The sequence below is a fragment of the Trachymyrmex septentrionalis genome, unplaced genomic scaffold (assembly GCF_001594115.1).
Source record: "Trachymyrmex septentrionalis isolate Tsep2-gDNA-1 unplaced genomic scaffold, Tsep1.0 scaffold60, whole genome shotgun sequence".
Classification (NCBI taxonomy): domain Eukaryota; kingdom Metazoa; phylum Arthropoda; class Insecta; order Hymenoptera; family Formicidae; genus Trachymyrmex; species Trachymyrmex septentrionalis.
Window position 1 is genome coordinate 1,206,658 of NW_017305779.1, and position 13,573 is coordinate 1,220,230.

Genomic DNA, 13,573 nt, shown 5'->3' on the forward strand with positions numbered 1-13,573 from the left:
GCGTATATGTATTCACTTAACAATAAATTCGTAATACAAAAAGCACAAACAATTAATAATGTGAATACTGACTAATGAAAACAATAATTAATATAATTAAGAAATAAAAAATTTTATTTAATTAACACAGTAAAATATATACACATGATAGGCACAATATGGTTTTAAATAATTGTTACAGAGACACCTTTGTAAACTTGCCGAACTTGCGCAAGCTGAACTTGAACCACAACAACATCACCATTGTTCATGACAAGGCGTTTAAATTTCTGGGCTCGTTGCAGGAGCTCGAACTGAGCAACAACCAGATCAGTGTTATTACGCGCGATATGTTTTACGGTCTACGCAATCTAAAGCGTCTCAATCTACGCGGCAATAGGATTAGTTTGCTTGGCGAACGTAGCTTCATCGAGATGTCGGAACTAGCCGAACTTGAGCTCGATCAAAATCAGATCATACTCATAAGCGAAAGAGCATTTGACAGCATGCGCAATCTCCAAAGGTTGCAACTTAACGATAATCAGCTAACGTCATTGCCGCCGAATTTCTTGGCTGGTGCACCTGGCATTAACTTTTTGGATCTAAGAGATAATTTATTGAAGACCGTGACCTTTGACAACGTTAAACCAATTATGACCAATCTCTACGAAATTAACGGCCACTTATACCTAAGCGGTAAGTACCTATATAGATTATTGTTTTTAATAAAATTATAATATAGCATCTATTTGAAAGTCTTGAAAGAAACTGTCAAAGAAATGATTAAACTTATCGTTTGCTAAAGAATAATTTTAAATAAAAATTAGATTGAATATCTCGCAAGTAAATTTAGAGAAACAATAATAGAAACAATAATAGAAGATTATAATGCATTAAAGAGAGGCACTTATTCTAAGTTGCGGATATTAAATTACCTGCGGCGATTTGAAGTAATATTAATGATCAAAGTAGCAAGATAGACTGATCAAAGTGCATCATCCTATTTGCGTAGAAAACAATCTGATCTGCGACTGCAAACTCACATGGATCTGGGGCTTGCGGAACGAGACGAAGAACACGAAACTGAGGGATGCCCTGGAGGAACTGACTTGCTTCTTTGAAAGCAATAATGCAACGCATAAGATCAACAGGGAAGACCTGGGGAGGAATCAGCCGCCCGAGATTTCCGGTAAGTTTTGCTTCATGCGTGAATACGCGCTAGTACAAATGCCTTTTGGCGAAACTTATTTCATCTTTGTGTCGAAAATGTAAAATGTACTCTCAACATAGAGACATAAAAATAAATTCTATCTGTTACATGTATAAATAGGCACAGAAATTAATTTAATTTCATCTATACTTGCTAACCAAAGTTAAAAATAAAGTATCAAATAACACGAAGTCTAAAATCGAAACATGAGACGTTTTATAAGACGTCTTTTAGACATCTTGTAGACAATTCTCGTAAAAGAGATTTCAAAATATTTTAGACGTATTATATATAACGTCTTACATGTTCCGAATTGTTTTCTGGGTAATTATTTCTTTTTGTACGTATAAATTTTTATATGTAAGAGAGAGTATATTTTACAACGAATTTTAGAAAAATGTATTTAAACTAATAGATGTTTATTATATTTACAAACATATTTCATGATTAATTACAATAATTAAGATATATACATTAAACAGAAGTAGAATCGTAAAGATAGATAGATAGATAGATAGATAGATAGATAGAGAGAGAGAGAGAGAGAGAGAGAGAGAGAGAGAGAGAGAGAGAGAGAATCTCTTTAATATGACATTTGACATTTCTAATTTTTTTTAACGAAATTTTATTGTATTATGTTACAGACGAATATGTCGATAATAATTCGAGAGATTATGATAACGAGGACGATGAGGCTGAAAGCGGTAGTTATTTCGATGAACCCGATGACGAAAATTTATCGAATTTTCATAGTAAGGTAAGATTTGTTAATTGCATATAAATGATAGATACATGTGATCAGGTTTTTCAAGAAATTCCTCTTGCAATAATATTATAAATAGTTGCTTAATCAAATTAATTTCTTACATTAATATCTTAATTGCTAATCTTAATTACTATTAAAGCGTAATTTAAACTTTTATACTTTTATGCTTAGAAAAAAAAATTAACACTAGAAGAGAATAAAATTAACACTAAAAGACGTTTATTATATATCAAGTTGAACTTAATGTCAGATTTTATATTTTTTATATTACGCGCAAGTATAGAATTTTTACAAGAAACGATGAAGATATATAAGCATACAAGCAATACACCGATATATAAGCATTATAAAAAAATTTTTTAAATTATGAATATATTATTAAAACTATAAAGAAAAATTTATAATACATAGAATACTATTTTATATCTTTGAATAATTTTTAAATTTCTGTATGTATGTGTCAAATTAAAAAGAAATATTTACAGCACAAAGTTCTGTTTATGTTTAACAAAAATTATATAATTTAGAATCAGATATTTTAAAATAATATAATAAAAGTAATTAAAACTTTTTTTTGCACATTATTAATCTAATCCTACTGTTGCACATGCATGCATATGTTATAAATCTAGCTTTCGTTTGATCAAAACGTTTAAACTTTCTATCGATTAAATGATTCTACGTAGATCATTTTGGTTTTAATTTACAGAACAATCGTGAGGATAGGAAGTGCTGTATAAAGCATCTATTCGATTTGAAGGTAGAAGAGCTGCCATGCCCGCAGCGTGAGGATTTGATGGCCTCCGAACAGCCATCCAGCCGCCATGAAAATGCTCGCGTGGGCTCCAGCTGGTTCAGCTCTGGTTCGATCTCGATCCAGGCTGGTCAGTCCGTCCTCGTTGCCTCATTGCTATTGCTAGCTATACTTTTTTTCACGTAGAAGCAGCTAAGCGTTTAAAACTAAAGCGATATAAATGCCATTTGGCGTCCCGATATACTCGAGTGAGCGAATGGAAAATCGTACACATAAACGAAACGGGACGTGAAAGAAAGTGTATGTTTATGCATGTGTATTTGTGTGTGTGTGTGCTTGTATGTATGTGTGCGAACACGTGAGCATTTACGTAGGAAACTAACTGAACAAGAGACGTACCTTCAAAACTGTTTTTCGAAGCACTTACAGTTATCGTTTGTTGTATGAAGTCTCTTTAAAGCATCCGAACAGTCCAAACTTTAAAAATGTTGCACGAACGTGACCGCATATCGATGGATAATGCATCACGATGGACGGGATCGTTAAATCACAATTCCAGTACCAAAACGCGGCTGCATTTGCACGTCATTTTTATAGTTTGATAATTTTTTAAAAATCTCTTGTGTACTTGACGTGATAATATGATAAAAACGTTCGCCATTATTTGAAACGTGTTGTTATGCAGAGTTTAATGGGCCAACTATAACGAGATGCAACATTTTACGTTCGCAATAATTTACGTGTTTACTGTTTTTTTCAACATAAGCCAAAATGATAGTGAATGATGATCTAAAAATAACAAAGTTGCATATAGCGTTTTATTTTACATATTGATCGAATTTAATTCGAGCTCAAATGCGCTCTCTTATATACTGTACGTCATTCCCGTATTTGTACAGTATATATGCGTAATTCTACTGAATGTGTGTATTATAAAAATACCAAAGAAGATGTGTATTATAAGAATACTATTAAAAAATACCGCGCACACTGCCGTTTCTCGTTAACTATTTCGCTTGCGTAATTACATATTACCATTTAGATCATAGTCCGTTATATTATATTCAACTAATTTTGACCGAGACAATGGGTCCAGCTGTACAACGGCTCCAAATATCAATATAAAAATTTAAAATGCTAGAAATTGCCAGAAATACAATTTAGAATAAATATTAAAATTTTGATAGAGAAATTAGACAGCAAATTTTTTAATTGTTTATTTATAACTATAGTATAATAATTATCTCCATTTTTCTACTAGTTCCATTTATCTTAATTTTAAGAATAATTTAAACGGTTTGATATAAATGTACTCTTTAAATTATTTTTCTTTGTGTATTTTTTATAGCCTTTTACAAGATTACAATTAAAATATGCGCTTGTCTTAGCGCCGAGATACTACCGTGTCTCCAGATTAAATACACTGCCAATTCTGCTCGCTCAGTTCTACAGATAACTTTAAAATTTTGATATAAATTTACATAATATTTGTTTTAATATTGTTTTTTTGTAACTTTTAAAATATTATAAAAATTACATTTATTTATATAGCCAATTCTCTCTTAAGTATTTCATTCATAAATCTATAAATCTTTATATTCTTAATACCTATTTTTAACTTCTCTATATTTATTATAATACTTATGAACTCCGTATTCTTAACACCTATCCCTATGCTACTGTATACATATAATATATGCTATCATATTTTATCATATGATCATGAATGAATCATTCGATCATAATTAGAATGACAGACGGAGAGTGCCATAGGAAGAAGGATATTATAAATGTTTCTTAGTAAATAGGAGTCTTTCTTATTTATGCACGAATGTATGCATGCGTATATCACGAGCATCGAATGTCAACGCGCAGGCTTCTCAGAGAGAAAGAGATACGGCAATTATTTTCTCATTTTATTTATTTTGGCTTCCTCTTCAAAGCTTTATTGGCATGGAAATCGGTCAATCCATTTATATTTTTATCGATTATGAATAAATAAATGTTTTGTCTATGAAAAATATCATACGTAATCATTATCTCATTTGCTAATAGCACAATAAACGCAGCGACATTTTTAATCTGCGCATGTGCTATCGAAATCAAATTAAGGGCTTGATGGAGATTATTCTCTATCCTAATATATTAAGAATACGGAGATTTGAGTGCATTATTATTATTATTTGATAAGTTATACATATTTTTTATATTAAGTCAATAGATCATATATGATGAACAGATGAATGGATTTGGATCCTTGTATAGGACTCGATATCAAAAATATCAAGAATTGATGTACAATTAAAAAAAAATTAAAGGCACGGTGTGACTATAAAACATCAAAATTGATATGATTAACATATTTAAAAAAAAAATTAAGATATACACTATATGATTATAAAAGTTAAAGATTTTATATTGCTGATTTCGATATTGATCAAGAAAAGAAATTAAGAAGAAAGCAATTGAATTAGTTGATTACGAAAATGCATGAGTCATGCTAACAAGCTTTTTGGAAAATAATAAGAAACTTTTTTTTCTTTAATTTTATCGTGCATTTTAGTCCATTTTTGATTTATAGAGATATAAATAAATGCTTATCAATTACAAAATACTTCAAAGAAGATTTGGTAATAGTCATACTTTTTTCGTAACATTTGCTTATAAACAGTTCAATATTCTTATAATTAGTGATCCAATTAATTCTTTCTTTTAATGTAGCACTTACTGTGGATTGTTATTAACCAAGAAATGGTAATGTAACCTATGTTATATTAATTTCGTGAAAATGGTAACTTAATCATGTGCGTTTAATAATAACTGATTCAATTGTATGCAAATTATTTAATATATTTTGTTTAATCATCCTTGTGTGTCTAATTGATATAATACTTAATACAAGAAATATATACTTTTTATCCTACAAAATATATTTCTTGGTATAAGAAATGAGACTGAAAACAAGAAATTTTTCGAGCATTAAGCGTTTTTATCATTCCTCTTATAAGATTATAATCGTAACGTTTTTGTGTGTGCGCAACATTTAGGAAGCAAGTTCACAACGATTACGTCTAGGACGATCTGTTTGTTTGAGGTGCACTTTCTTGTGCTTTTTGCGTACAAGTTTTAAATTAAATAGACTTATATTTTAATCTTTAGATAGAAGAGAAAAAGGACGATATTGAAAACGAAAAGCGCAACTGGAGCGAACAGACGTAATTAGCAACAATCAATTAGTAAAAAACGCACGATATGGATAACGTGAAACATAGCCTATCCCTACGGAACAATGATAAGGAAAAGAATTATTAATAATGTTGAGGTGTTATTTGTCATAGTATATGCGTTGTCATAGTATCGTGATAATGTTTATATAATATATGAAACGTCAAGTCGCAAAACGATATCGTAGGGAAAGCAAGAAGATCGATTATCGAGACCTTTTGTATAATTATAAACTACAAGCTTCTTTAAATGTCATAAATTTAATTTAGATTTCGACCAAAATTATGGCTAAAAATATTTAATTAAAAAGGTTGCGAGTTTAATTTAAAAGTGCTTTAATTTAAGATTTACAATTTTCATAAAGAAAACATTTAATTACAATTAAATTTTTTTTTTACAACAATTTCATATTACTTTTATTAAAGTATTTATTATTCTTACTTATTTGACATCTCTTTTGATCTTTCAAAAATAAATCGTAATAGAAATTTAATTTCAGTTTTACCATGTTTGATAAAAAATTTGACGTGTCTTTCTTTCATCATATTAAATCTTTTCGAATTATATTTATAGATCGCATTGCAGAGAAAAGAGATTTTATAATTAATTAAAAGGAATATCAGTAATAGAACAATTTAAGTATGTTACGACGAACTATATGGTATAAGAGCAATAAAAAATGCATTAAATTATTTTTTTAAATGAATTATTTGAATATAAATTGTTTTCATTATTGCTTTATATAAATATATGTATGTTTAAATATAAAGTATTATTTTTTATGAAGAAGCTGTTATAATGTTAATTTATTTTTCATTTATATAGTTTGTCGAACTTATAATATAATTTATCACATACTTTTTTATATTATTACAACTTAAAGTGGTAAATTAAATTATCAAGTTTTATGTTATTAAACTGCCATGATATAACATTTAAAAAATTACCACACACACGCACACACGCATACACACACACACATGAAATAAAGATTTTTATCTTTTTCTTTCTATGAAAAATTTTTTTCTTTACCAAGTCGAATCTTGCTGTTCGCTCGATGCCATAATGCGGCATGACACCTGTTGTCAGTTAAAAGAAATGCGCGTATAAATTAAAGTGTTCCGGAGTACTGCGTACATAACACGTTATTGAATCATTCGTAAGATATAAAATTAAACCATAAATAAACATATTTAGAGCCGTAATTTTTCAATAAAGTAAGATATTATTATCTAATTTTTTTTTATTTAATCTGAAGCACATAGTCTAAGAAACATTCAGGAATTTTTTATTAGGATTATTAATTATAAATATAGATATTTCCGTTAAAAACAAGTGATAAGCAAGATTTATTGAACAGAATATAAAAAAGAAGATACCGATCATATAAGACATTTATCTTATAGATACAAAAGTTAAGAAAATTTTGGTGTTAGCTGTTAGGAATCTCTCTCGTACACAATTTATGATCTGCCTGATCGCACTAAGTAAAATAAACTAGGTAATTGAATCTGATAAATGAATGAACAAGTACACTGTCCCGAGTCGCTATAAGTCATAGTAAAATGGGACCTTGTGAATTTTCCACAGGGTTTCCTTCTTTCTCTTTTTCTCACTCTCCTATTCATTCTTTCATATATTAATAAATCTATTGAACAGGAAAAAAGGTTATCATAAAATTAAAACTAATTGGCTAATGGATTACAAATTCAATTAGAATATTAATAATTAAGATAGGTAATTGAACAATTTGCTAATTCTGTTATTCTATTATTCACTCTGTAAGTCTCCCGACTTTGTCTATTCGATTTTCATATGACTTTTAATATGTATCGCTATATTAGAAGACGTTTTTATTCGAGTAACTTTATTTATTAAAGAAGTAAGATTTCATATTCGACATATGCGCTTCAATATATGTCGGATCTATTTTATAATGAAAGTATTTCTTGGGAGAATGCAATGATTTTTTTTTACATATATACTATTAATTTAAGATCTTAAGTATAGACGCAACAATAATAAATTAGGTTTAGTCTATTTATGGATTTACCATCACAAGCGCTGTAATATGTATTATATGTTCTTTTGTAAGATTTAACAATAATCAGAAATAAACCGTCGAAAAATAAAGAAGCTGTGTGTCGCTGTTTCTCTTTTCCGATAATCTATTCCTATCAAAATTTATCCTATTAATTTTGCATTTTTCATTGACAATATTAATAAAAAAATGTTATAAAAGTTTTTATTAAAAGATTGTAAAATTTACATAGTAAAACTTTTTTTTCTATCTTCTACTATTTTGAATTAGTTTTTATTCTAGAATAATTAATCTCTATGAACTTAACTTTTCCTCTTGTGTGTGTTTTATTTTTCTATTATACATTTGTCACATAATCACTTAATTATACAAAGACTAAGACAGCGAGTGAAATGTAGTACGCAACATTTTTATTCTACGCTTGTATCATTAGAATAATAGTACAAAGTGAATTTTCAGAATAGAGAGAGAGAGAGAGAAAAAGGTGAATTTACGAGAATAAAGTGTGTTATATGTACAATGTTTTATACTGTAATAAATAATTTGATATTTACATTGAAATGGATACAAGAATGAACAAAATTTAAGTTACATTTCAGATATCCGAAATTAAATGTGAACGTGTTGAATTTTTAACCGATATATATATATATATATATAATATATTTTTATGGTATATATAATAGGAAAAGAGATTGGTGACAAAAAAATGATGAAGTGAAGAATCATAGAAGCTTGTAAAAAGAAGTAAAAGGAAAGTAACGGAAAAGTTCCAAAAATGTAGTCAAGAAAGAGAACGGCAAAGAAAAAAAGATACAAAAAGAAAGAAAGAGAAAAGAGTGAAAATGGAGAAAGAAAAAAGAAAAAAATATAAGAAGGGATGAAAGTGAAATGGAGGACTATTGTAAATTACACTGACAAGGAAATACATGCAAATGTCTCAATTTTTATGAGTTTTAGACAACTCGAAATAAAAGATACATGTTTTGCAAATACCTTATATACTCAGTAAAACGATATGATTTGTTATAATTTCTAATTAATGATTATATTTCAAATCATATTTATAGATTAATAATTATGTATCTGATCACGTTAATCCTTTTCTAAATAATTTTGTTTATCAAAATTTATTATAGGTTTTGATATATATACTTAGAATTTATTTATTATTCATACACGTTGTACTTTCATTTATTTATAACTTTCCGTTTATTTATTGCTTATATTTATAACTTTCCGTTTATTTATTGCTTATACAAAAAGAAAAATATTATAAATTGTCTTATTTATATTTCTAGACACAAATAATATATTTTTTAAACATTTTATAACAATGTTTTTCCTTACTTAAATGTTTTTCAAAATATAGAAATATATTTTATATGTCGATATTAATTGCTTTTAGTACTTGACAAATTGTAAAAATCTACATCATAAAGTAATCGATTTTTCGTAATCATTTGTGGCTTCTATAAAAGGTGCAAACAGAAACTAATTATTAAGTAATAATTAATTACACAAATATTGAAATAAAAATGGTACTTAATACTAATGTTTACATGCAAGCTTAAATAACTTCGTGAGATGCGTACTTTACATTTTATGTGTGTTATATCAGCATGTTAAATATTGCCCATAACTATGTGATCATTAGGGCGATTGTTATCATTTCGATTTTTTCCGAATTCGTGCTGGAATTCCTCTTCCAAGTCCCAGACAACCCCATCATCAAATTTCTGCTGTTCAGTAACCCATCCGCACATCATCGTACGTAGAAGTAAACCTGTAAATTAAGTCATACATACAATAATCACAAGAAGTAAATGAACAAAATTAATAAAACAAGAAATAATTGACTCATTTATAAGCAAATAAAGACAATTTAATTTAAGGAAAATATGAATTTAAAAAACGATTAAAAAAGCAGTGAACTGGCATTAGTACAGACAAAGATTTAAATTAATTTCAAAATACCAGTTGAAGTTTTTATATGCACAAAGAATAAAATCGACGGTTGTTAATGCATAAAGGAAAGAAAGATAATTGTATTATTACACATCTACACATTCGCGCTTTAAGGACTTGAATTAGATTTTACAATTTAAGTATAATTTGATGGAAAAAAAATTGCATTATTGAATTTCTATCAAAGAGAGGTAGAAAGAGAAAAAAAGAAAAAGGCGAGACAAAACCAGAAAACAGATGAATAGAGGACAAAAGGAGGGAGGGAAAAGAAAAAGAGAGAGAAGGGAGGAAAAGTATAAAAAGAGAAATAGAAAAGATAGAGGAGAATGATAGAGAGAAAAAAATCTGATAGGAAAAGACGTGATGGGTATAGAAACTGTGCGTTTCTCCTATTTTAACTGATCTTAGCATCTGTGCTCTGTTAGAAAGAAAATGTTGAAGTATCAATATCTCTCTTTAATTCACTTTAGATGGGGAGCGCAATGGAGGACACAAAAAGAATAGGGATTTAAGGCTCCTGTTCACTATAATTTCACCTCACCTATAATTTCAGATTGTAATGTTAGCAAAGAAATACACAATAAAACTTGCAAATTATATTTAAATAGAAGTGTTTTTTATAAAGACAACATTTGCAATCAATAGAATAGTCTTGTAAAATACAATATATGAAACTATCTTCTTGTTTCTGGGAGAAATTATAAACCACATTTATTTCTATATATTATTAATTCGACAGTTTGTCAGTTATGAACATAATTTATTTCGTTTTTGGTTATACATAATTTATTTTCAGGGTTTGCGTCAGTTTGATGCTTGTGCATTGTAAGCTTCATTATATTCTTCTTCCATACAATAATAAGCGATAAAGATAAAATAAAGTTTCCAGCAAAATCAAACACAATACATGTGTTCAATACATATTATTTATTCATTAATGGAACAAAAAAGCTTTCGGTATACTTTACAAGTCCTATCGAGGCTATAAGCGTTGTTTTATTTCCGTATTAATGTGCTTTATAAGAATTTGTATTGTGTATTTTCTTACTTCTACGTCACAATCTGAAATAGTAATGATGAATGAATAGAGAAGCTTCAATCCATCTATCATTATCCCCATTAGTATTTTAGTACTATACCCATACTAGTATTTAAAAAAAAATAAAAAATACATAGAAAATATAAAGAATAATTTTGCTAAAGTATTTAAACATTTGGCTAATTTTTAGCTATATACCCACGGAAATTTTTTGACCATTAAAATTAATTACATAAAAATCATAATAAACAATGCTGAAAAAGTTTTGACATTCTGGTAACAAATTTGAGCGTCCTACATACCATAATTATTTCATGGACCCAAATTATGTTTAGAATTGTCTCTGACTAAATTCTTATTTTATCAAAACCATCATTTTTATGTACGCGCATCAAGCTACACATACCTTTCTTTTTTTAAATCAATAATGACAAATTTATTGGAACGCAATCTATATTTATTACATTTATAAAAGAAAAAAAAAGAAGTAAAAAAGATAAGGAAAAAGGAAAAGAAAAGAAAAAACAGAGAAAGAGAAATTAAAAAAAAAGAAAATAAAAGCAAAGAAGTAAGAAGAAAATTTCTGGTATCTCATTACAACCGTATTAAATTTCATTGAAATCAAAGAACTATATAAATTTTTTCTTATATTATATATCTTAAAGTAAATAAATTTTTTATAATAATTATTCATATTTGATAGATTTATAAAATATTTGAAAACTTTTTTTCGATTTGTTTATTAATAAATAACTACAAATAGTGTGTAATAATTATAAATATTGTAAAACCGTAAAATTTATTTTTGCAAGAAGCATATAGATTAAATTATACATTTATGTCCTAATAAAAAAATAAGTAAAAAACAAATTTTTAGCACATTATGTTTAAATCATCAGATACACAAAAATTAATTTATTTTGACATATAAGTAAAACATTCAAAAAAATTTTTCATTGTCATCGAAAATTCAATTTATTATTATAAGAGATATTATATTAAAAATATATTTAATAAAATAAAGAAAATTTTTTTCTATTTTTTGTCACAATTTGTGACATGGAGATTGATTAGAAGTACCTGTTATTAATCCAGTAACAATGGAAATTCCAAAGGTAACCGCTAGCGCTAGTAATTGATATCCCGCTTGCTGATACGCCGTTCTATTATATCCCGTTGATATTCCATAATTGTCGCGCATCTCGCTAATTTTTAGCTCTGAGCTCGGTGCCCGCGCAGGAAAAATCTGTTGACAAATATAAAAATTCATCAAAGATAATTATAAATAAAATTATACATAAATAATTATTATAACTTAATAATAATCATAATTTATTTTTAATATAAAATTTACAATATCTTTAAGAACATTCAAATTTTCAATTATTTTATATTATTTTTAAATTGCAAATTTCTATGCATAATTTGATAGAAAACAGATAAAAATAAGACTAAAATTAGAATACATTTTATCAAACATTATATGTACAATTTCCTGTACTATCGATATATTCTAATAAATATATTCCTAATAATTAGATAATTTATTAAGTTTCAAATGATCATTTCATCTTTTCATTTTACTAGTGGAAGTTATTTGTGCGGTAATTACCGTAAAGTAATTTAAAACTGAGATGGTTAAATTATGGTCCCGCCCAGCAACATAAATAAGAGTTAATTACTCGAAAACAATAAAATAATTAATTCAAGACAATGGAATTAGTACTTCGTATAGGGAATCATCGTAAGTGGCTTCCGTAGCTAAGCATGCCATAAGTGCCCCAAAAAATGCAGCTATCACGCCAGGCATTCCATGTAAATTATGTACCCCACAAGTGTCATGGATACAAAAATGTTTCTGCATAAATGGCTATAAAAAGAGTAAACAAATTAATAAAAGAATGATTTATTAGAACAAGAAAATAGAGACTTTACAGAATAATATAACTTACTCATTGTAATAGAAAAATCCTCAACTATATTACAATTTAAGTTTTTCGTAAAAAAGTCTGTTTTACGTTATAAAAAAAATAAAAAAAAATAAATGTATTTTTTTAAAAAAAGGTAAATGTATTTTAATATTGGTTCTAACGATAACCGAACACACACACACACACACACACACACACACACACACACACACACACACACACACACACACACACACACACACATACATCTGTAGATGATTAATGATTTTTGACATAGATTGAGAGTTGAGACTCGAACATATCACAAATATTTTTATTAACTATTATAATTTTCATCATTTTTATTTGCATAAATCAGTAATAGGTAAAATATGTATTTTTATAATGTATAAAGTTTAAAATAAATTTTCTAATTTCCAAAAAAAATTTTTAAAATAGCTTTTTTAACTAACTGATAATCTTTCCTTAAGTGCAAAAATTAAAAGAGAATAGATTTATAAATAATTGATATAAATAACCAATCAGTGTATTCATATAATTTTTGTGTAAAGAATGAATGTGTTGTTATCTAATATATTTTTCTGTTATATTAAAAGAATTAATATAAATACATAAAGTCTAGCAAAATTCCTGATTAGAATATATATATATATATATATA

At 27.3% G+C, this 13,573-nt stretch overlaps 2 protein-coding genes across 6 annotated transcripts in view; one reads left to right on the forward strand and one right to left on the reverse strand.

The window, feature by feature from the left end:
• LOC108752440 (connectin) overlaps positions 1–3,417 on the forward strand; it is a 135,947-nt gene extending 132,530 nt beyond the window's left edge. For both annotated transcript variants that reach the window (XM_018493253.1, XM_018493252.1), the window contains 4 exons: positions 182–675; positions 992–1,168; positions 1,834–1,946; positions 2,665–3,417. In XM_018493253.1, coding sequence (XP_018348755.1) covers positions 182–675; positions 992–1,168; positions 1,834–1,946; positions 2,665–2,895 — 1,015 coding nt within the window. In that variant the 3' untranslated portion in view covers positions 2,896–3,417. The remainder of the gene's footprint in view (positions 1–181; positions 676–991; positions 1,169–1,833; positions 1,947–2,664) is intronic.
• Positions 3,418–9,433: 6,016 nt separating this feature from the next.
• LOC108752446 (ammonium transporter Rh type A) overlaps positions 9,434–13,573 on the reverse strand; it is a 15,306-nt gene continuing 11,166 nt past the window's right edge. For all 4 annotated transcript variants that reach the window (XM_018493264.1, XM_018493265.1, XM_018493263.1 and 1 more), the window contains 3 exons: positions 12,709–12,852; positions 12,063–12,228; positions 9,434–9,761 (listed from right to left, as the gene is read on the reverse strand). In XM_018493264.1, the coding sequence (XP_018348766.1) occupies positions 9,601–9,761; positions 12,063–12,228; positions 12,709–12,852 (471 nt within the window). In that variant the 3' untranslated portion in view covers positions 9,434–9,600. The remainder of the gene's footprint in view (positions 9,762–12,062; positions 12,229–12,708; positions 12,853–13,573) is intronic.